Source organism: Crotalus tigris, unplaced genomic scaffold (genome assembly GCF_016545835.1).
Source record: "Crotalus tigris isolate CLP2741 ecotype Arizona unplaced genomic scaffold, ASM1654583v1 scf7180000018163.1057043, whole genome shotgun sequence".
NCBI classification, from domain to species: domain Eukaryota; kingdom Metazoa; phylum Chordata; class Lepidosauria; order Squamata; family Viperidae; genus Crotalus; species Crotalus tigris.
The window spans coordinates 195,979-217,808 of NW_024096856.1; the positions used below are offsets into that span (position 1 = coordinate 195,979).

A 21,830-nucleotide genomic window follows, 5' to 3' on the forward strand; every position below is an offset into this window, starting at 1 on the left:
GGTTTGAGTGATTGGGTGCAGAGACTCCCATCAGGAAAGGGCAAAACTGCCACATAACATGAAGTTGTGTAAAAGTTCTCTTGGCCATGGCTGCATCTGCTCAGCAAGCAGGAGAAAAAACAGATTGTGCACCAAGTTGGTTTGAGGTAGTGCAACCTCATGCAGAACTAAAGATGTTAAAGTCCTGGAGCTGGAAGCTCCATGCATCCAAAATGACTTGGTCTTACCAGGGTTCAGCTGAAGTTTATTGTTCCCTACCAAGACCCCCACAACCTCCAGGCACTATAAGAGGCCAGCAGTATCACTTGAATCATCAGGATTTGATGTAAAGCTGATTATTGTCAACATACTGATGTTAAAAAGGAGTGGAGTGGAGAATCCTGAGAACTTTGGCATGCCATAAAGCAGCAGCTGTGGATTGAACTTCTCATTCCCTATTAACACTTATTGGGATTGGCCTTGGAGAAAAGAGTTGAACCGGCGCAAGATTGTGACGTCCAGCCCAAATTCAACAGGTAGCCCAAAAGAATATCATGGCTGATAGTATCGAAAGCCACTGAGAAGTCGAGGAGAACAAGGAACAAAGTCATCCTGCCCCTGCCATAGATCATCCACAAGTGCAACCAATGTTATTTCAGTCCCATAACTAGAGCTGAAGCCTGACTGGAAAGAATCTATTTCATCCAGAATCCTCTGAAATTCCCAAACATTCCACTTTCTACACCAGTTTCTCTAAAAAGGGAAGATGGGAGGCAATGGGATTGAAATAAGATTTTTTTAAGGGGCGACAAACCAAGGCTTCCTTAAAACATCCTGGAAACGCCTCCTCCTGCAGTGAGGAATTTATCACTGGCCTTGGAGAAAGGAATCAAACCAGCACAATTCTATGCTTCCCAGCCCCAAATACCACAGCCAACCCAAAAGGATACCTTGGTTAATGGTATTGAAAGCCGCTGAGAAGTCAAGGAGAACAAGGATGGATGCACACCATCATCCTGCCCTTGCCATAGATCATCCACAAGTGCAACCAATGCTACTTCTGTCCCATAACTGGGCCTGAAACCTAACTGGAAGGAATCCATTTCATCTAGATTCCTCTAAAGTTCCCAAACATTCCATCTTCTATACCACGGACCCTAAAAAGGGAAGATGGGAGACAATGAGATTAAGGAGTTACAAATTCAGGAGAAACCACAGATTGAGCACCAGTGTGTCTGGTTAGCCAACCCCATCCAGAATTAAAGATGTTAAAGTCCTGGAGCTGGACTTTAACCAAAGCCACTTGGTCTTACCAGGGTTCAGCTGAAATTTGTGCCCTATCAACACTCCTATAACCTCCAGGCACTCTGAGAAGTCAGCAGTGTCACTTGGATCACCAGAAGTGTTGACGTAAAGCTGACTATTAGCATACTAATTGTACCTCATTCCATGGTGGTGGCAACTGGTAACTTCATGTAGATGTTCAGAAAGAATGGGAGAGTGCCCTGAGAGTCTATGGACTAAATCTGTCACTCCCTATTAACACTGATTAGGACTGACCCTGGGACACTACCCAGCCCCAAATTCTGCAGCCAACTCAAAAGAATATCATGGTCAATGGTATTGAAAGCCACTGAGAAGTCAAGGAAAGCAAGGATGGATGAACTATCCCCATCCTGCCCTTACCATAGATCATTCACAAGTGTGAGCAATGTTGCTTCTATTCCATAACTGGAGCTAAAACCTGACTGAAAGAAATCTGTTTCATCCAGAATCCTCTATAAAGTTTCCAAATATTCCACCTTCTATAGCATATTCTCTAAAAAGTAAAGATAGGAGATTGGACAGATGCTGTCCAGATAGATGGGACTGAGATTTTTTTCAAGGAGGGGACAAACCAAATTGTGACCCATACAGAGGAAGTTATGAATGATGGAGGGTTGAACAGGATTGTCCAGTTTTGCTTTACTCTTAACCTGAGCACTAGATGAAAAATAATATTATTGAAGTTTGATAGTGATATGTATCACAGTTTCAGGTATTTTTCTGAGCCAATATCCCTTTTTAAATGAGTTCACACATCTAAGACATGGCTTGTTTTAATTAGTCAGAATGTTGAATTAGCTAGGATGACTAGCTTTATGTAAATCAGTCAAATTCCAGATAAGTACATTATAATTTAAGTGTGATGTGTGAACCTAGCCTTCTACTTACTTAAGTTAGGTAGGACTAAAGTTTACAAGTGAAATTGTGGGCATCTAAAGGCAGCAGCATTCTCCAGACTAGCAGATGGGCTGGGCCAATTCCAGTAATTGATAGAGAGCGGCTGTTCCTGTTTTAGAGCCAAAAACTCCTCCATAAGACATTGACAATCATAGACTGAATATCTACAGTTGCAGAGGTAAACTGCTTATCAGCTTTCTGAGATATTAATTATGGGAGAATAGTGACTTCTAAAATCAGATATGAATATCTGCAAAATTCAGTTCTATCTACCAAGCTTCAGACTATCACTCTTCAGTATTGGAAAAGATGTGCATCTTGAGAAGATGCCAACTTGCATTTCTGATGGAAATGTAAATTATAACATCCCATTTTAAAGTAATTATTTAAAATAATGGTAGACTTACTGTAAGGATGCCATGCCATAAACCCACATCTTTCTTGAAATCCAGGACATTCACAATGGTTTCAGCTACATGACAAAAAAAAAAAAAAAAAAAAACCCAATGTTAGTTCCTGGATGCCAGGTACAGCCAATAAAAAACTCCATCTTACAATGTAGTCGATTCTTTTTTTTTTTAATAACCTGAGAACAATTTGAAGTAAATCAATTCTGACTCATTGCTTTTGACCTATTTGGTCCTTCATTTCTCTTTCCTTCATTGTCATTTGCATAACAGTGACTTATTCTTCTGAAAATAGATGGAAAATGTTGAAAATAAGAGCAGAAAATTCATAATTTCCAAAATTAATGACTGTTCCACCTATAGAGAATTATTCAAGATGTGTAGGTAATACAAATCTCAGAAGCTTGAGAAGTTCATATTAATTAGAGATGAAAATTACAACTCTGAAGTTGTCCTTCATCTTGGATGATAGTCTGAAGTTTAGAAAAATTGCATCCCACAGATTTTTATCTTGTATAAACTTTTGGCGGTCCTGATCTCAATTGAATATTTGAATCCAGCTCTTGTTTTTATTAATCCTGGTTATGTTTTGCAGCATTTCAGGCATATCTAGCTTGAAGTGAGCTTAGTAATTGCACAAAAAGGGGCAAACTCTATCATAAAAAGAACTAGGATTTTCTGTTCCATTTTTCTGGGTCGATGGGAAGAATGGATTTTCTTTTGAGGTATGAGGTAGAGTTTTAAACTATTTTAGACCTTGCACTACAATACCAATTTGTTGTTCTCACTTGCAGTAAGAGAATGTTCCAAATACTGCAAAAAACAACAACCAAAAAACCTAGGGCAAATACAGTTTTGTCCAAGGACTCTACAGTTCTGGGAAGATTCAAAAATCAGTTTGGCTAAGAAATAAGCTGGGTTGCTTTCCAATTTTTGGGAGAAATAGCTTAGCTCCTGACTATTGAATAATTGTCTCCATCCAATTATTTAAAACAAAACCCAGTAAAATCTATCATGCTAAATCATTTTCTGAAGCTAGTTTAGTCATTTTTTTAAAAGTGTTGAAATACCTTCTGTGTATCCACATGCCTGGGTGAGCGCTTGACAATGGGTCAGTAATGCAATCCTTGTCACTGTCACGCCAAGAACACTTCCATCCTTACATGTTTTGTACTGTAGTAACAGAATTTTGCTCATCAGTGTCGGGGAATAACAAAACTGTTGTTAGGTCTCTATCTCCTTCAGTTTATTAAACTGTCTATTGAAAGGTGTCCCACTGAGTCCTCAAACCTCAAATACAAATAGTCCTTGAATTATGACCATAAGGGAGTCTGCTCTTACTCATGATGGTCGTAACCTGCAATGGTCGTAAATTGTGCATCTTAAAAAAAATCTCTTACTGTGTATTTCAGAAGTTTACTGATGTCTACCATTCAGTATTATGTCATCAACCAAAGCTGTTTTTTTTTTATTCAATAACCAAGCTCCCATTCTTACACAACCAGTTCTGTTTCTCTCCATTCATATCATCCTGCTAATTAACTATATATCTTTATCCTCTAGCTCCCTAAAGATCCAGACTAAGCAGTTTAGGGGGAAAAAAGACCCAATTCTCATATCAATACTTAGTTTGCCTTAATGGTTGAACAATCTTATTGACGGCCCCTGATCACTACAGAAATCCGAATTAAAGTACCTCCATTAGAAAGCTGCCTAGTTTTTGCTTGAAAAGGCAGCCTATTTCTTTCCTAGGAAACAGATTCATTATCAAAGCTTATTACCATTAATAAGCTTTTCCTAACCAATTCCAGTTTCTGCATTGTGACCAACAGTGAACAGTTTGCAGCTTGCTTTTGTGTGACACCCCTTTAAATATTTCAAAAGTCCTTTCCTCCTGCAGCCGCTATCTCTCAAATGAAATCTTCTTTGCTACCTATATTTGAGCCTATTTTGATTTTTTTTTTAATCACCCTTGAAATGGAGTCCGACCAGCACAGAAACTGAACCTGAATTATGCCCTCTCATGACTGCAAATACTTCAATGAATGCAATCTAAAATTGCATTTGCCTTTTTTGCTGTAACACCACAATTAAACATGTGTACCTATAGCAATGAAGCTCTTCAGATTCAAAAGGAGGCTTGGAAGCACTTGGGGCCCTTCATGTAACTCCCATGGCCAACCTCTAAAAGAAGCCATGTAAGTTTTTGCCTGCTTAATATAGGATTTGATATTAAGCATTTATTTTTGTGTTCCTCTGCTTAAACCTTTCAAATAGAGGTGAACTAGGAGCCCATGTAAGTTAACAAGCATATTTTGGAAGGAAATGTCTTTCTTTTGTTTCTGTGGAATTGTAAACCAGCAATATGTGCTAAAAGTAAAGTTGAATAATATAGTCCCACTAGCTTCTAAAAAGAACATCTGTCGGGAGTTGTCAAACTGTCTAATGATAAAACATAGTTCCCATGTTTCTATACACTTCAGTACCCATCCCTTCCCTGTAAAAGTCTGCTGAGTGCTACTATTTCAGCCTCAGCATCCGTTGTCCTGATATTTAATTCATAAAAATATTATGAAGTATTCAGTTTCCTTCCTTGTTTATTTAAAGCACTTCTATTGCATCTATCTTTTACAGAGCTTTGCACATGCCATTGCATTCTGGAACTTTTCAAATTAGTTTTTATTGAGAAGTTTCCATTGCTGTTTTTTTTAGAAAACTTCTGATTCAATAGACTTTGATTCAGTGGACTTCAGATATAGCAGACAAAATCTGACTAAATTTTATGCCTCTAGGCATGTTTAATTCTATTTGTGATTTTACACGGATAGCAGTGTAAAATCCCATTGGCGTCTACAAGCCAGTCTTTCCTTCTCATTAATTCTTAAAGCAAACATTTATTGTATCTATAAACATAAGTTCAAATATGCAGCCACTAAAATGGTTATCCATGTTGTCATTCAAAGATTGGGGGGGTACCCTATATAAATTTAGCTGAATTGAGATATCAAGCTTTTTTAAATTTCCCCAACAATGTTATACAAGTGCAGATTGCTATAATTGCATAGGAATGGAGATGTTTCATATGTGCTTCACTATTTAATAAGTACATTGCAATATATTTACTTAAAACATTTAATCAGCTATTAATCTGGACTCAGAGTAATAAATGGAAATGATGCACATGTGAATATGAATGAACCAATATATTACGCACACTGCACTCACCTCAATATAAGCTGTGTCATTGTTTGCATCTTTGATGTGGGGGAACCAGTCTCGAGGAGGTTTCGAAAGGTGTTTTGATTCTGTCACAAACCACAGCAGTTTTGGCCAGCCTTAGAAACAAACATAGAGCAACTTTTTAAAAAATAACAGAAGTCATTGTGCAATCCTGTGGTCCACATTTTTTAATAAAAATGGAAAGTGTTCTCCTGTGCTATCTCTGAGTTGTTAAAGATCAGTAAATGCTGGAACCGTTAGATATAAAATCAAATTCTTGTTGCGCACTCCCAGCATGAGTTTGGCCCCAGTTTTAAATAGCCACTGGAAATGTTTGACGATACTGCCCATAGAGGATCAACTTCCTGTTCCTGGAGCCTCTCCTTCTCTCTCTCTCCCACGTCAAGCAGCTAGCATGCCACCACCTCCCTTTCAGAAGCTTTGAAAAGTGTCGAGAGTGACAGAATGAACGCAAAATGAATGTTTCTTTTTTCATTTTACACACATCCTCCTGTGGCATGCCCAGAACAAAATATAAAAGGGAATATTTGCTAGCAAATTTTGTTTTGCAAAGCTGAGAATGAGTGGAATTTTTGTTACTCCAGGACCCACGGTAGTTCAGAAGACAAGGCATGGATAGAACAACATTGTTCTACTGATCAGTTGGAAGAAAAGCTTTGTGTTTCAAGGTCTGTGGAAGACAGGATGATTGTGGGTTGGCTTCAGTGAACTGTTCTAGTTAACCTTATCCTGCCAGGAGACAATAAGGGTCAGTGGGGCACTTCTCAACAGTACTTAAATGACAATTATACCCAATTATACTGGGTTAGAACAGGCAAGATAGACAGTACTGATCTGATAATTACACAGCTTTGGAAGATACAAATTCAGACATCTTTTGCATCTTTTAATTAGTACAATTCTCTACTTTTGCTCATCATTGGATAATGGACATGAAATCACATGGCATATGGTACTGAATTAACCCTGCACAAACTTACCTTTAAATTGTGGTATCTCCCCTGTAGGGCTTTTAGGTAGCCCTTTATGGCATGCATCACTAGTCAAGGCTACAGTAACACCACAGCTTCCAAGCAAGAAGCCGATCTGTTGGCTACCTGCATCCTAATTGAAGAAAAAGCAAGGGGGGAAAAGCTTCTAAGTGAATCAATGCAAAAGCAGTAATGAAAACTTTCCTTTAAAATATGTCTGAGCTATTAACATTTGCTTTACTTAGTCAACTATTTTTTTTTTAAAGACATCTATTATGTTTTGATCAAGGTCCTTGGCTTTCAACGCTTCAGTGCTTTTGTAAGAACATTTTTTGATAAAATATTTAATACAGAGAATTGTATTTTTCTTTAAAAAGCAAAAATCAGATCAGGAAGACCCCAACCTTTCCAATCTTTGAAATTGCAACCTGATGTTTGGTGGGCAATTTATAACAGAGAGAAGAAAAGCAGAATAAAAACTGGAAACAAATATGGGCACAAAGAAATCCACAAACTAGATAGGCAGATTTTTTTTCTTTATCTATAAAAGGCAAGTATTAGATTCCAAAGCAGGAAAAGCATTAGACTGTATTAACTGAGCAGGGAATCTATTGCTACAGGATGTGGTGGTGACTTCTGAGTTAGATAACCCAAAGGAAAAGGAAAAATAAGTTTATGGGAAAGAAATCTAATAGCCATAATGGTTCAGCAAATTATGTCTAAAAACAAAAGGAGGGACATGCAACACCTGTTATTTTAATTGCCTTCCAGATACCTTGGGCTGACCATTATTGGACACCAACTTTTTAAAATAGTTTGATTCTGTGACAATGTTTGCATCCTATTGAATTGTAAACTATTGTATTGGCCGGATTCATACCATACATTAAGCCACAAACTGCTCAATATTTAACATCCTTATCTCACCATTTTCACTTACAAAGGCTTTTGAATTTGGATTATCCCAACAGAATTAGGGGCACTTGAATTCTGTGAAACCCCAAGCAAAAATCAACAACATTACAGCAACTATAGCATTTTAAAAATTATTTCTTTGTAATATTTCCTCTCCTCTACTCACTGAGGTTAACACAAAATTTATACCTTGGAAAACTCTAGTTAGAAAAAGCAATGACTCTACATCAACAATATTCAGTTTCTCTGTTTCAATTTGGCCAAGTCCAAGTACTCAACAAGATACAACAGCATAAAATATACAGATAAAGTCCATCACTATACCCCAGTATCTGTTCAAGATGCACCAGACAATAGCCAGACACCACAGTTTTCAAAACAGAATAGATAAGTTTACAGCAAGACTTTCATTGCATTACAAAGACATTAGGCACTGGAAATCTGAAGCAAACAAAAAGCAGAAATGGAGGTTTTGTGACTATCGAGATAGTAAAAGAAAGGTCTTGAGATACAGATCTATTTTGTCCAATAGCTCAACAACTTAAGTTTGTTTTTTTATGTATAGTTAAAAGTTGTTAAAAAGCTATCGGTTCTAGGGGAAAGACATGCATTATACTGTCCCCCACATTCAGAACCTAGCATCAACCTCTCTATAGTCAGCTTATTTTAAAATAGTATTTAATTACACAGTTGGGTTTGTATATGCTGATTTTTAAAGTATATATTGGGATGAGAAACTGGTTTATGACAGATTTGTATAATTACTTCAAAGTTCAGGCACCCAACAAATTCTCAATTATATTTGCATTTTCTTATGATTAAAGTAATTATGAGATATGTATTTCCAGCTTGGCAAAGTTAAAGACATACTTTTGCAAGAAAAGTCTTCAGAAATGAGCTCTCATTTGGTTTGGCTTCTATGAAAATCCAGACAGAAGGAGGAGTACCCTTTTTAAGATAAATAGAAAGAGACAAAGAGGATGAAATCATGCCAGTTGGGGAAAAATTCTGTGCATGCTGTGCTATCAGTAGCCCAAGGAGATTCATGACTTAGCCAGGCCCTAAAAAAGTTTAAAAGGCATTAATCAAAGTTGGCATAAATATTAAAATACATCCTACATTAGCTTAGGACTGACAACAATTGTCTACCGCTTTTACCCCTTGCTGGAATCCCGAAAATTTAGGGCAGTGTTTCCCAAACTTGACAATGCTGGCTGTGGAATTCTGGGAGTTGAAGTCCACATGCCTTAAAATTGTCAAGTTTGGGAAACACTGATTTAGGGTGTCTTTTGGAGAGAAGGTTGTGGGCTGTTACTTCCTTTATTGTGAATAAATCTAGCTGACAGATCTCATTATTTTCAAATCATGCCAGTGGTTACTTAGACCTAGATTATTCACTCTGATCCTGAATGCAAACATTCCTGGGTTGTCAGTCTCTACCATCTGCAGCTTCCCCATCAAGATTTTTCTAACACCCCAAAGAAAATTAAAGTACATCTATTGCCCCAAGACAATGACAAATAGGACTTCATCTGTCTTTAAATCAAGAAGTAATCAACAGGACTAACTCAATGTTTTATCTAGGCTACAAAGGGTGTAGAAAGGTGTGGCTAACCAGAGAACACTACATTGAGAGAGCTTACTTCAAACAACATAGTGTATATGCTTTCTTTGTGTAGCTTGATGTGAAAAAGGAAATAAAAACACAGAAATAAGACAAAGAAATGTCCATGTACACAAAATAATATTCCTTAGGTCAATATATACTCTCAACAGTCTTCTCTGGGTCCAATTTATATTCTGCCGGACATCTGGAGTCTAATAGTGTAATACAAATATATATGCATGCTTAATAAATAATATTTTCTACATCTACAGATTTTCTTTCCCAGCTTCTGTTTTCTATATATTTCTCAAAAAAGTAGTCTAGCAAAAATGCATGAATGGGCTGCCAATGGATGCTATAGAAAATGTTTTGGAAATCATGGCAAGCTAAGAAATTAAAGGAGGGGGTTTGCCTTTCCTTGCCAGTATTCTTATTGTTATTCAGCTACTGGCCAGGTTTTAATTAAAAAGAAGGAAAGTCAACCCCTCCACCCCGCCCTACTATTTTGTCAACAGTTTCTCTGCCATGCAGAGCTTCTGCAACATCAGAGCAATTATAAGAGAAAGAATGTCCGTGAAAACCAACAGATGCAATGGATTTTGTTGTGACTATCTGGTTTTGAAAGAAGAGATAGGAAGAGGGGAGAAAAGATAAAGCATAAAAGAATGTGCTTGGGGGGGAAATGATATGAACGGTTTCTCTAAAATGTATGTTTCTTTCGGAATGCTATATGTTATCCAAAAGATTATTGAACTTTCTCTAAAACAAAAAGGTAGCATTGACAGAGTCCATTTTAAAACATACTACAGGGCACAGCTTTACTTAGCTTGAAAAGAAACCTAAATGAGATTTGTCTTTACAAGCTGAGGACAGTGATTATATATCACAACATCTCAAGTTTTTCAGCTGCTTATATATCATACATATGTAAGGGGTTCTTGTCTTGTGAAGCTTCTGCTCTTGTATCAGAGAGATGAATTTTCAGGAACTTCACTTCCATCATCACCTAGGAAATGACCCATTCGAAGACAAGGAACAGAGTGGGGGGGGGGGGAATCGTAGGATAAAAATCTATGTTCTCAAGCTTAAAGAACTTTATGACCATCTTTCACCTTCATTTCAAGGTGAAGGAAGAGCTTCTAAAGACTATTTGTGTCCTCAGATTAACTCATATAGGCCTAATCCTATCACTCCAAAATATTAGCATTAGGGGGAGATTTATACATACAAAATACTACAAAGTAGTAGTGAAGTAGACAGCAATGATGAAAGAAGGAAGGAAGTTAAGAGAAAATAGCAGACACGGGATAGTAAGAGTCATAAAGGTACTTCAGGAGTTGGGAAGAAGAGGCAGACAGATGCAGTAAATATTAGATGCCTTAAAAATACATGGACATCAGTTCTCTAAGTTCTCAACTGTCATACTGGCTGAGGAATTCTTAGGACTGATATTCACAGATGTGCAAGATGGGAAACGGTGTTTTAAAAAGAGGCTCAGGGCAGGTTAAGGTAAACCACAGGATAATCTCCAAGAAAGTAGTGATTCTATATCACTAGTCATGTTGACTGAAACAGAGGGGAAGTAAAGGGCTGCTTTCCTTGAGCTGAAAAAGAGTGCTTGGAAAGAAGACTAGAAATTAGAACAAGTGTTTGCCAAGCATTTAAGTTATTGTTCACTAGAGAAGGCTCAAATTGGAAAATTCTATACTTCTCTAAAGCATGCTATTCCCAAATCAATAAGTTTAATATAACTCACCACTCTCATCTGGCCACATTTTTATGATGGGAATAAAGGTATAAGGTGCAATAAGGTGCTGTAGAAGCTCCTTAATATAAGATGGTAAGGAAAACATAAAGAAGTTCCTGCAGGTTTTACTCCACTAGGCATAGTCGACTTTAGAGGCTGGTGCCCATCCATGTTTCTTTAGGCCATTGAGCCAGCACTGGCAAAGATGTTTGCAAGTCAAGTAGCAGCATGACATCATGCTGCAGTGCAAAGCACGGAAAACTGTTACCTTCTCACAGAAATGATACCTGTTTTATAAGCTTCCGTTTACATGCTTTTGAACTGTTAGTTGGCAAGTGATGGATGCTCACTCCATTATGCTGTGGTAGGATCGCACCACCAGAGCACAGACCTTCTCCGGTGTCTTTTAAACCACTAAGCTACCATGCCTCTACAGGAAAATAATTATTGAATTCCTTTAACATGCCTGCTCTAAAAACTTTGGGTATCACTTATTTCAGTCATGATACACAGTAATACAGAACGAGAGTTTTTAAACTAGCATACTGAACATTGTCTGCTTTCCCAGTATCTGATATAAGAAAACCACTATGTATTGGAAATCTTGTGGGCAGAATAACCAGTGAGTTAGAAAGGGCTGGACTTTCACATAAAATCTGTATGCAGTGCTGAAGTTCTCTGCATAAATGCTGAGAATTTCACCAGGCAAGTAAGTGTTCTTGGGTTCTTCATCCGTATATTAGGTATCACATTAGTCAAAACCACAGGAATGATATTCCACATCATTCGTCCAACTCTTTCCCACTATATAGTTTGTACACATGTATAGTTTATTTGATGAATTATTCTTTTTCTCATAACTGTGCCATTTTGAGGCATGCAAGATGATCATGGGGAGATTGAATAACTGAGGGACAAGAGAGCTGGAGTCTGAAAAATTAAATGGCAGAACTTTCAGGCAGTCTGATAAAATTTGAGGTGAGGATGAACCAAAATGTTCAGCTCATTGGTTGTCTTCCAACACCTGCTATATATAAAACCCTGTTACAAATGTTTTAATTAACCACAGACTTAGGCCTTTGCTGCCATTTCTCTTTTTCAAAACATGAAATTGCCTTTTCAGTAATTTCTGTGAAAACATGATGCTTGTTTACACAAATGTTTTTTTTTTTTTTTACAAAACTAATCTTGGCAAGAATTTCAACAGGTAGGACAAGTTACAAAATGCTTTTAGCATACTTTTGAGTGGACACTAATTTATTGTGGTATCTTTTCAACTATAAGCAAAATAAAAGTGTGACGAAAAACTTAGCAGCTAGTTGTCAAATGCGGAAAGGCATTTGTGCTTTACAAAGTTTTTATGCAAGGAGAACGGAAGAGGGAAAGTTTAATAGATATCATTTCTCTGAAGCTGTTATAGCAGTGCTTCCCAAATATTTTCCTTCATTATCCATTAATCAAAAAATCCTTATTTAAAAGTACCTAATGTGATTGTATAAGGACGCATGAACCTATTACCCAAAGAAAAGCTACTTTTACCCAATTTTGAGTAATTTACCCAGCTTTGGCAAGCACTGTGTTGGAGAATGATCCTTGCTAACCTGCTATGTATAAAGCAAGGGTAAAGGTAAGGTTTTCCTGCCCAGTTATGTCCAAAGACATTTTCCTTGGTCATGGGGCCAGCATGGTTATACCCCAAAGGCACATGGAGCTGTATTCTTCCCAAAGTGATCATCTCAACAAAGTGCTCCTATTAATCTATTTTCATTGCATGTTTTCAAACTGCTAGATGGGCAGGAACTGGGGCAAGGAATGGGAGCTCACCCTGCTGCATGGTGCTTGGGTCTTGAATCCAGGCTGTTAGCTTTCAGCTGACAAGCTCAGAGTCTTTAACCACTGAGCCATCATGCCTCTTTATGTATAAAGCAGAAGTGAACAATATTTGAAAGACTGTAAGGCACCTGATATTCTGTTGTGAGCTCACAGGAGGGACATACCATATTTTTAAAAGGAGGAAGGGACTTTAAAGTTGGGACTGGAAATGTGAGGCTTCTCATAGGGAACTCACTTCTATTCACACCTGGAAAACCATTCCCACTTCTGTAAACTGCACTGTTAACTTTTGGTGAATTGAAATGCTTTAATCTTGGACAGATTAGGGAATGCAAAGACAGTAGTGTGAACCACATATAGCCAGTGATGGGTCTACAAAGGCAGGCAAGATTGATCAGAGAGACATAAGCAGATTTCCAGAACTGGAATGGAAATCTAACCACTTTTCTGTATGTTTGTGACATGCACACAGCCCAAATGCCAGACGATTACTAATCAAAGTAGCAAGAGGGTGTGTATGGCCCATGGTCCACAACCCTGGTTATATCTAGCTTTTTTGGAGGGGGCTATATAATTGATATCTGCATCTAGAAACATTTATTTAAGTCTTCATGAGAGGCTGTCTTCCCCAATAAATTAAATTATCTGCTAAAAGCATAGATCACTTATCCTGCCTTCAGCCTTTGCATTTTACTCCATGGCAAATCTCCTAGAGGGCTAGATATAAGCAGATTATTCCTAGCCAACATGCCAATGCACAGAAAACTTGAACTTCCTAAAAAGAGAAATAAGGGACTTCTTGTTGGGTTATAAAATTTCCAAATCAATATATGACATTCCATTGTGGTTTAAAAATATAAAGAAAGATCTTCAACTTAATAAGCAGCCAAATCATGGTTAGAAACTATTATTAGCAATACAACTGCCAACAATTTTTAATCATTTACTTATTTCAATATTTTCTGTTTTCAAAAATGTGTTTATTGTTATTTTGATCATTGAGCTGCCTAGAATTCTTTGAAAACCACACAAGAAGCATTCTTTTTTTTAACTGAACTCAAACAATGCTGATAGTCTCTAAAGCCATATATGTCTTTTGGACTACCTTAGAAATTCATAGTGAATATCTTATCATCCAAAAATGTATTAATTATGCAGCTGGTTCACCACTCTTAATTCCACTGGACTAGCTCTGTAAAGATCCTAGTCATATGAAGTACCACTTAAGAAATAGCAAAGTTGCAATGACTACTCATTGCTCAAGTTCCCAATCAGCTTTATTTTTTAAAAGAATAAATTGCCTATATGGAAAATAGCCCAGAGATATAAGAAAAAGATAATTCTTGCAAAGTTCAGGGAGCCTAGTTCTTGTAGTATCAGCACTGCTTGAATTTTTTTCACTTAAATCCAAATAAATCTTGACCTTTCTAGATAATTCTCTTAAAGCTATTTTTCTAAGAATTCCAAGCAGTTATTATTTATGGTGCCCTCCCAGGGCCATGCCACAGTAGGAAAGGAGAAACCTTGTGCAACAAGGCACCTTGGACAATGCTGTTCATCACAAAAAATGGTATGATTGGTGATGGGCTCCATCACCTTCTCCGCACTATTGCCTTCAGCATCTTCCTAAGGCTGCTTCTACCTTCTTTCCTGCCTTTCAAATGTGGCTGATCTCAAGTTTTGTTTAATATTAGGCTTCAACGCATTGAAAATATAGCTCAAAGCTTTCTCACAGCTTTCATGGTTCTACATGCAATCAACCCTTTTATTTTTGAATGCAAAACTAGTCCCTTAGAGACCAGGGGGATAGAATGCAACCCTAAAAAACCTGGTTCTTTTCAATGATGGCCAAATCCTATTTAGCATTCAGCTATAGTACCTTCAGTTTAAACCTGTCCTAAAATAATATTTAAAAAGTTAAGTCCATGTGAGCTTCCCAATCGAGTTAAGGCAAAATCATCAGAACATGTATACACAGATGGTAAACACATTCTGATGACATGTATTAAATATGATATATTTTCATAAATATGTTAAAGCAACAATGCATATTGTCATTTTTCATTTTCTTCTAAAATGCTCAGAGATTATGTCCTGAGATCTGACCTTAATTCCTGCTAAGATAACTAAAAACTTCTTTCTCTTACCTTTCTGGTAAGTGGCACTTCAATAGGAACAGGAACAACTTCTGCAAGAAGGCAGCCATAAAATGCTACCATAAAAGCTGCAGGATCATTATTGGGAAAAACTAGTGCTACCTATAAAAAAAATTGGGAGGAGAAAAATAAATAATGAATAAAATCTGTAAATGTAAATACATTTCTCAGAATATATCTATAGTACTGCAAATGAAATCTTACCAACTGAAGTAAAAACTATTTATAGGTGAGGAGCAACACAGGAATGTGCACAGAAGCACTCATGTGTCTTTTTTTGGTTCTTGGGACCTGATATCAAGCAACTGGTATCACTCGGTTACTAAAGAATAGTTAGGGCTTCTATCATTTGTGTTCCAGAAGCTATGATCTTTGACTAAAGACTTTCTACGTGTCCATTCTGGAAGGGAGTCTGCCTGGTAGTTACTAGCAGCAGGGCGTTCTCAGTGATGGCCCCAATGCTATGGAATTCCTTCCTTTGTTGGGCTGTCCCAGCAAACTGTTTAAGAATGAAAACAGAAAACCCGTATTTTTACATTTTGGTCTCTTCCAAAATAGCACGATTATATTTCATTCTTTCCCATGAATTTTCATAGTGACACCATGGAATTTTTTGGATTGGACTTATCCAATATTTAATGTTTTGATATTGAAGTTACTTGCTACTTTCGTTTTTATACTTATTAATTCCTTATTGATTGGATACTTGTTTATTGATGCATGTTGGTAATATATGATATACCAATGTGATAAATAAATCAGTAAACTGTAGTTCAACAACATTAGCATTAGGATTTGTCTATCCCTTTACAGAGTAAATGACTCTAAAGAGAACAATAGTGGTAACCCAAGGAATGGGATCTTATGAAGCCAAATTGCTTCTAGCAGGAATGATCCTTTAAAGATCTTTTAATGTTTTTTGGTGCCACCTGCTCTTACTGATCAGTTTCTAGATTATCCTACTTAAAATTAATTGGAACTTAAAATGAAATACATGTAAATCCTTATTTCAAGCCTATTTCTACTGAGAAAACTGAAAGAGACATAAATTGACTTTTAAGTCAGCCTAAATATAACCTATTTCATTTTCATCTTATACACATCTTTCATTTTGATCACTTTTCAAACACCACATGTTTAATGGAAAACTACAATCACTAGATGATGCTCTTAAGTTTTTTGTTAGTTTTTGATGTTTGCTTTTAATCGGGTTCATAAAAGAACAACATACTGAAAGGCTGTTTTCCTGGTTGCAAATCTGTTTTATTCTTGTTTCACCATTAAAAGGCAAGAAAGAAATATATTTTTCTGGTTCCTGTTGATCATTTTCAAACTGCTTTTCTACATATTCCTCCTCTTTTGACATTCATTTCACATGACAATAAAAAAGCTTAAAAACAAAAGAGGCTAAAACCTTGCAGTCACGCCACATGCTCTTTCAAAAGAGAGATGGCCTTCTTTAAAATAATCAGTCTCAAATAATGATGAACCAGATAGCATTATTTTCTGCAATCAATTTTCTGGAGAACTCAGCTGCAAGAGCTTTCTTTTGAGGTCATGGCTAAATGCTACTCATTAAATTGTCATTCTAATTCTGAGGTTGATGTCACCTACTGCCTCCTTGCTACTCCTTACCCATGTGAAGGTTTATACAAAGCATAGATCTTCATCTGTTACCTTATTTATTGCACTGCTATGTCAGCTTTTGAGGAGACTTTAGAATGTGAAAAGATGTGTACACTGTCAGATTAGTATAATATTCTTGCCCATAAATTGTTGTTTAAGCTATTTTGTACATAGTCAAAAAAGGAGCAAAATAGTGTACTAGGATTCATGTAAATAGAAGAATTTACATTTAAATCTCTCTGTGTGCCTTGGTAAGATATACATGGTACAATTTCCTAATACTCTGGAGGCTGAATTAACTATTCTAATTTTAAGTGTTCCAAGTTTTAAGTAAGAAATTCACCAATACACACACCACAATCTAGAGCACACAAGGTGCAAAGAAAGAAAAGATCTAGCTGTAATGTCAATTTTATAACTTTTCTTGACTTATTTGTTCTGTGTGCTGCCTACTATGGATATGATTTAGAGTCTTAAGCACTATCATAAATCAAGAAAAAAGATTCTGTAGACAGTTTTGGCCATGTGCCAAAACAGACAATGATTTAATTTCAACATCTGCCCAGTCTTTTTAGTTTAATTTTTCACCATCACTTATGAAAAGAAAGTATTTCTGAGGGCCTGAACTGACATAAGTGCTCTGAAGTTGAACAGCTTAAGACAAGAAAGGGGATGGGAGATATCTTATTAGTGAAGGCAGAGAAGGCAATTAGAGGTTAAACCAACGAATATATACAAGAGTCCACTAATTTAATGTAAGCTATTTCTTTTCATTCATTTGGGCGATTCACTTGCCACCATTAGAGAAGTGCTCCCCGAAGTATAGTTTAAAAATTTAAATTTGTTTCTGTGGAGTTTCATTAACATTCTCTGGCATTCACGACAGACCAGCTTCAGTTAAACAAGTGGAAACATAGGTTATTTTGTTTTTTGTTTTTTTAAAAAAACCTCTTCAGTTTTATGCTTTATTCCTTCTCACTTTGTTCAGATTGTAACTCCTTTCCAATTTTCAGAAAAGAAGCTGTAAAAATGAAGCATCTTCTGGAACAGAAGCTATCATTTCCATAGTAGAATTTTTCAGTGCCAAATAATAATGAGTATTCTTATGCAAATTCAATTGAAGAAGGAGCCATAGAGAGGCTGAGACTACTTGAAAACTAAGCACAAGACTCAACAAATTCCAGGAGGACATATTTACACAGACTGTCAACAGGGCAACTCCCTAGAACACTGAGAAGAAAAAAACCACAATTCCCAGTAGCACAAAAACAGTGCGTTACTGTCCAAATGGAGAAGCATTATTTCTGCTCTGTATTTCTTGCCAGATGTAGGGCTTTCCCCTCCCCCTTTGTGGTAAATAGCAGCTTTGACTTTCTGACTGTTGATTCAACTTTAATACTGATAAGAGGAAGTAGCAGCTTCTGGGGGGGGGGACGACACTAGGTATGTAAATAAAAAGTAGAAAGGAATTCATGAAGTACTGCCATCACAGTGATTTGGATGAACAAGAAAGGGATCCGAACAAACCCAAACAAAATACCAGAAATGAAGTGCAAAAAGGAAAACCACAGAACAGATAGAGAGAAAAGGGACTGGGGAAAGGACAAAGATATGTTTGGCAATGAAAATTCTTCTTCAACCCAATGTTTCTCAGATGGAAACTATAGAGACAGTTAGTGCTTGTGAATAAGGAACAGGGTTTCTGTAATACAACATGGTGGCATATCTTGAAAGAGGATGTGGACGGAGGCATATTTCTTGAGGGAAATACGTAGATGGAGATATATCTCGAGGAAAATGCGCAAATGAGGCATATCTTTTGAGGAAAGTACATAGATGGAGCTGGTTTTTACAAACATTTAGATGTGATGAACAACAACATATTGCACTGGATATGCAATTGTTCAAAATTCTTTTATCCTAGAGATAAAGATGTGTCCCTCTCCTTGGGATGAAACAGAAATCACACAAGAAAATTGCCCCACACTCATACCGATTTCAACACCAGTTCACAGAAGTCAACCCTTCTTTAACCTATTATATTCTAATGCCAACAGAGTGCTTTTAAACAGAAATATTTTTAACTGATTGCACTGAACATCTTATTAATTAGCTAGCAACATTCCCTTGTTCAAGTCTGACCTTTTCACAGAAACTCTTTTGTTTCTAGAATTTCCCAGAATATACAGGCGTACACAGTCTTATTTCCAAAACTGATTTCATCTCTATGACAAGCATATTTTAATGCTCTTTATAAGGAAGCCATTGTAACATGTGCAGCCTCCGTTTTGAAAGAGATACATACAATTTAACCATAAATAGGCTATTATAAATAAACTATTTTCAGACTATTAACTATTTTTTAAAAATCTGATATAAATATTAGGGTGAAATTGTTTGAAAGTCAGGTGTGCACACTGTTGTCTCAGGTCTCTTTCAGATCCTTGAAAGTTCCTACAGCCCCTTTGAAGATTGTTATGAATTTGTAATACTGAATGTGAGAAATGAAAAATTATTGAAACATGGGGAAGAATCATATTCACAGTATTTAATTCATTTAATTTTAATAGATTAAGGTAAACTTAGTGTTGCCTTTCCACCTCTTTTTGGGAAATGCAACCATCAATCAAAGGATCTAGTGTGACACTTGAACAGTTGTTCTGCAACCCTGGTTTATAGAAAGCAAAACACAAAAATATAAACCATGATGAATGAATAGCCTATTCAAACAATAAAACATCTCACCTTTGGGGATTTTAAGAATCTATGTAAGAAAATAAGTAAGTTACTTACTCTGTCTCCTGGCCGCACCATCGGTTCCTGCTTTGTGCCCAATTTATGCAGTATATTATAAGCAACTTTCATACTACGGGTCCAAAGTTTACCTAATCAAAAAGAAAAACAGTATAAATATGGCATGGAATATTTAAGTTTTAGAATGGTTCAAAATGCAATTCAGGTAACATTTGTCCCAAACAAAAAAAGTAGGAATTCATAACTATATAAAAAACATATTAGAGTTTATAGAGGGCATCTTCATGATACAATATCTGACTGTGCTGCTAAGCTTCATATTTTAAACAGGCAAGTTTGTACTTTAAGAACAACTTTAATTTATCAGCAGCTAGGTCTAATTGTTTAAAGTCAAAGTTGGCTCTGACTGCCCTAACTCAGAACTATCAAATATTTCTTTTTTATTCTATCTCAAAGAGTTTTTAATTTCACCGTACAAGTAACTGACTGGATATTCAAGTTTGAAAGCCAGATTTACTTACATTATGTTTATAGAATTTTATGAGTTTATATTCGGAAGCTCACATCTACATAATGCAGAATGATAGCAGAGAAATCCTCCAAATTAAAGAAAATATATCACTGGCCATATAGACTTCTATGCAATATATTGGAAGTTCAAAAGAACTTAGAAACAGATCCAAAAGGTAATCTGCCTTGTTGGATCTTATCTAAATCCTTCCCCAAACTTGCACAAGTCTACCTTGTTAAATAAAACTCTAAGCAAAGAACAATTTTCCACTCAAACAGTAAAAATTGATGAACCATATTATAACCATACTTCTATCTTTTAACAAGTGTTCAGAAGTGGTTTCCCTTGGTATTACATTATTCAGCTAGTAGCTGCTGTCTTATCAGCACATACAAGTCAGATTTGTTTCAATATGCCTGGGAAAGTTGATTTTTGTTCTTTGAAATGTTTATCCTGACAATTCCATGGCTACTTGTATAGGGCACAATCAATGTCAACTTTTTCTGAACAAACTATACTACAAGTTGTATGTCAGTGTCGCTTAACACAGAGGAAAATGTTTTTCATCAATTGTGTCCAGACCATTTTGAGTGCTGGTAATGTTTGGCTCAAATTCAAAGAAGGCTATAACCAAGCCATTAGTCACCTGCAGCTGTGATCAGTGACTTTAAGCCAATTATGAAAGTTCAGTTAGGCAAATGAAAAAAAACTATTACTGTATTTCTCCGTAATTGCAATCTAGATGAAACCTTTTATTTGCAGTAATTAATAGCAGAGCATATGACAAAAAATATAAAATGAAAATCAAGCACTTGCAAGCAAGGAATTTGGAAACAAACGAGAAAGCAATTCATTTTGAATCCCACTTATTTAATTAAAATATAGATAGTGATGTAAGTGTAGACAGAAATACATTTAAGGAAAGTATATCAAAAGACAAAGATGCAGCTTTACCCAAAACATATTTGATGGCAATATGATGGCTCAACATTAAGGGGAGCAATAGCTTTGTGATATCTCTGATCCCAAAAGATGGTCTATCAATTAGCAGAATTAAACATTTAAAACATTTTTTAAAAAATGCCTGAATTTTCATAACACTTCAGGAAAGAGTGCACAGGGCAGAGATGTTAAACTTCATGAGATTTCAGCAATTGTGTAAGATTTCTCATGATTTTGCACACTTGTTAAAAATTGCATGTAATGCTCCATCTGTTATCTTGCCCTTTTTGATCTTCCATGGATGCTGGTAGTTGATGGCTGCAGTTGTACAAGTTGCTGCATGTAGTTAATTTTGACCTAGTTTTTGTTTTTGACAAATAATATTTTAAATTCACTGTGCAAATTCAAAATATGGATTAGACGTAGTCCTTGTTTAATCACTGGGTACTCAGTGATCATTCAAAGTTATAATGGACACTGAAAAGGCACTTATTACCCAGTTGTAGAATTTCAATAGTGGTACCTCCCTAGCAGTCACAACAGCACTCTTTGGCACTTCAAAAATGTCTGGTTGCAGCATTTGTCTATCACATGACCACGATTTACTATGTTTTTGTTTCCAGAAAAAAAAACTGACTTTTCCCATGTTTTGGTTTGAGGTCCAAAGCATTTCTTCCAAATCATTTCTGAAATGGGCATAATTTTACTACCATACGCAGAAGATTCCATTTAAAATCCATTAGATACATCCCTGAATAAATGTGTTTGTTTAAGAACTATGAGCAGGGAAAGGGGACATTGGATAGCATGAATATAGATACTTCTATAAAACTTGGCAATTTTCTTTCCAGGTTTTTGCTCCATTAGTCATGAATATGTTAGGTGTAAAAGCTGTCAACTTGTGGCAGAAAAGTATGCCA

The 21,830-nt window shown here is 36.3% G+C and overlaps 1 protein-coding gene across 9 annotated transcripts in view; it reads right to left on the bottom strand.

The window, feature by feature from the left end:
- DIP2C (disco interacting protein 2 homolog C) overlaps positions 1 to 21,830 on the bottom strand; it is a 116,510-nt gene that overhangs the window by 49,428 nt on the left and 45,252 nt on the right. For 6 of the 9 annotated variants that reach the window (XR_005557313.1, XR_005557312.1, XR_005557314.1 and 3 more), the window contains 7 exons: positions 19,497 to 19,588; positions 15,069 to 15,179; positions 8,606 to 8,683; positions 6,830 to 6,953; positions 5,835 to 5,944; positions 3,680 to 3,782; positions 2,610 to 2,674 (listed from right to left, as the gene is read on the bottom strand). Coding sequence is in view for 6 of the 9 variants with exons in the window: in XM_039348581.1 (XP_039204515.1) it covers positions 2,610 to 2,674; positions 3,680 to 3,782; positions 5,835 to 5,944; positions 6,830 to 6,953; positions 8,606 to 8,683; positions 15,069 to 15,179; positions 19,497 to 19,588 (683 nt within the window). In the remaining 3 variants the exon portion in view is untranslated. The remainder of the gene's footprint in view (positions 1 to 2,609; positions 2,675 to 3,679; positions 3,783 to 5,834; positions 5,945 to 6,829; positions 6,954 to 8,605; positions 8,684 to 15,068; positions 15,180 to 19,496; positions 19,589 to 21,830) is intronic. The other 3 variants (XM_039348580.1, XM_039348579.1, XM_039348582.1) reach the window with 1 other exon arrangement.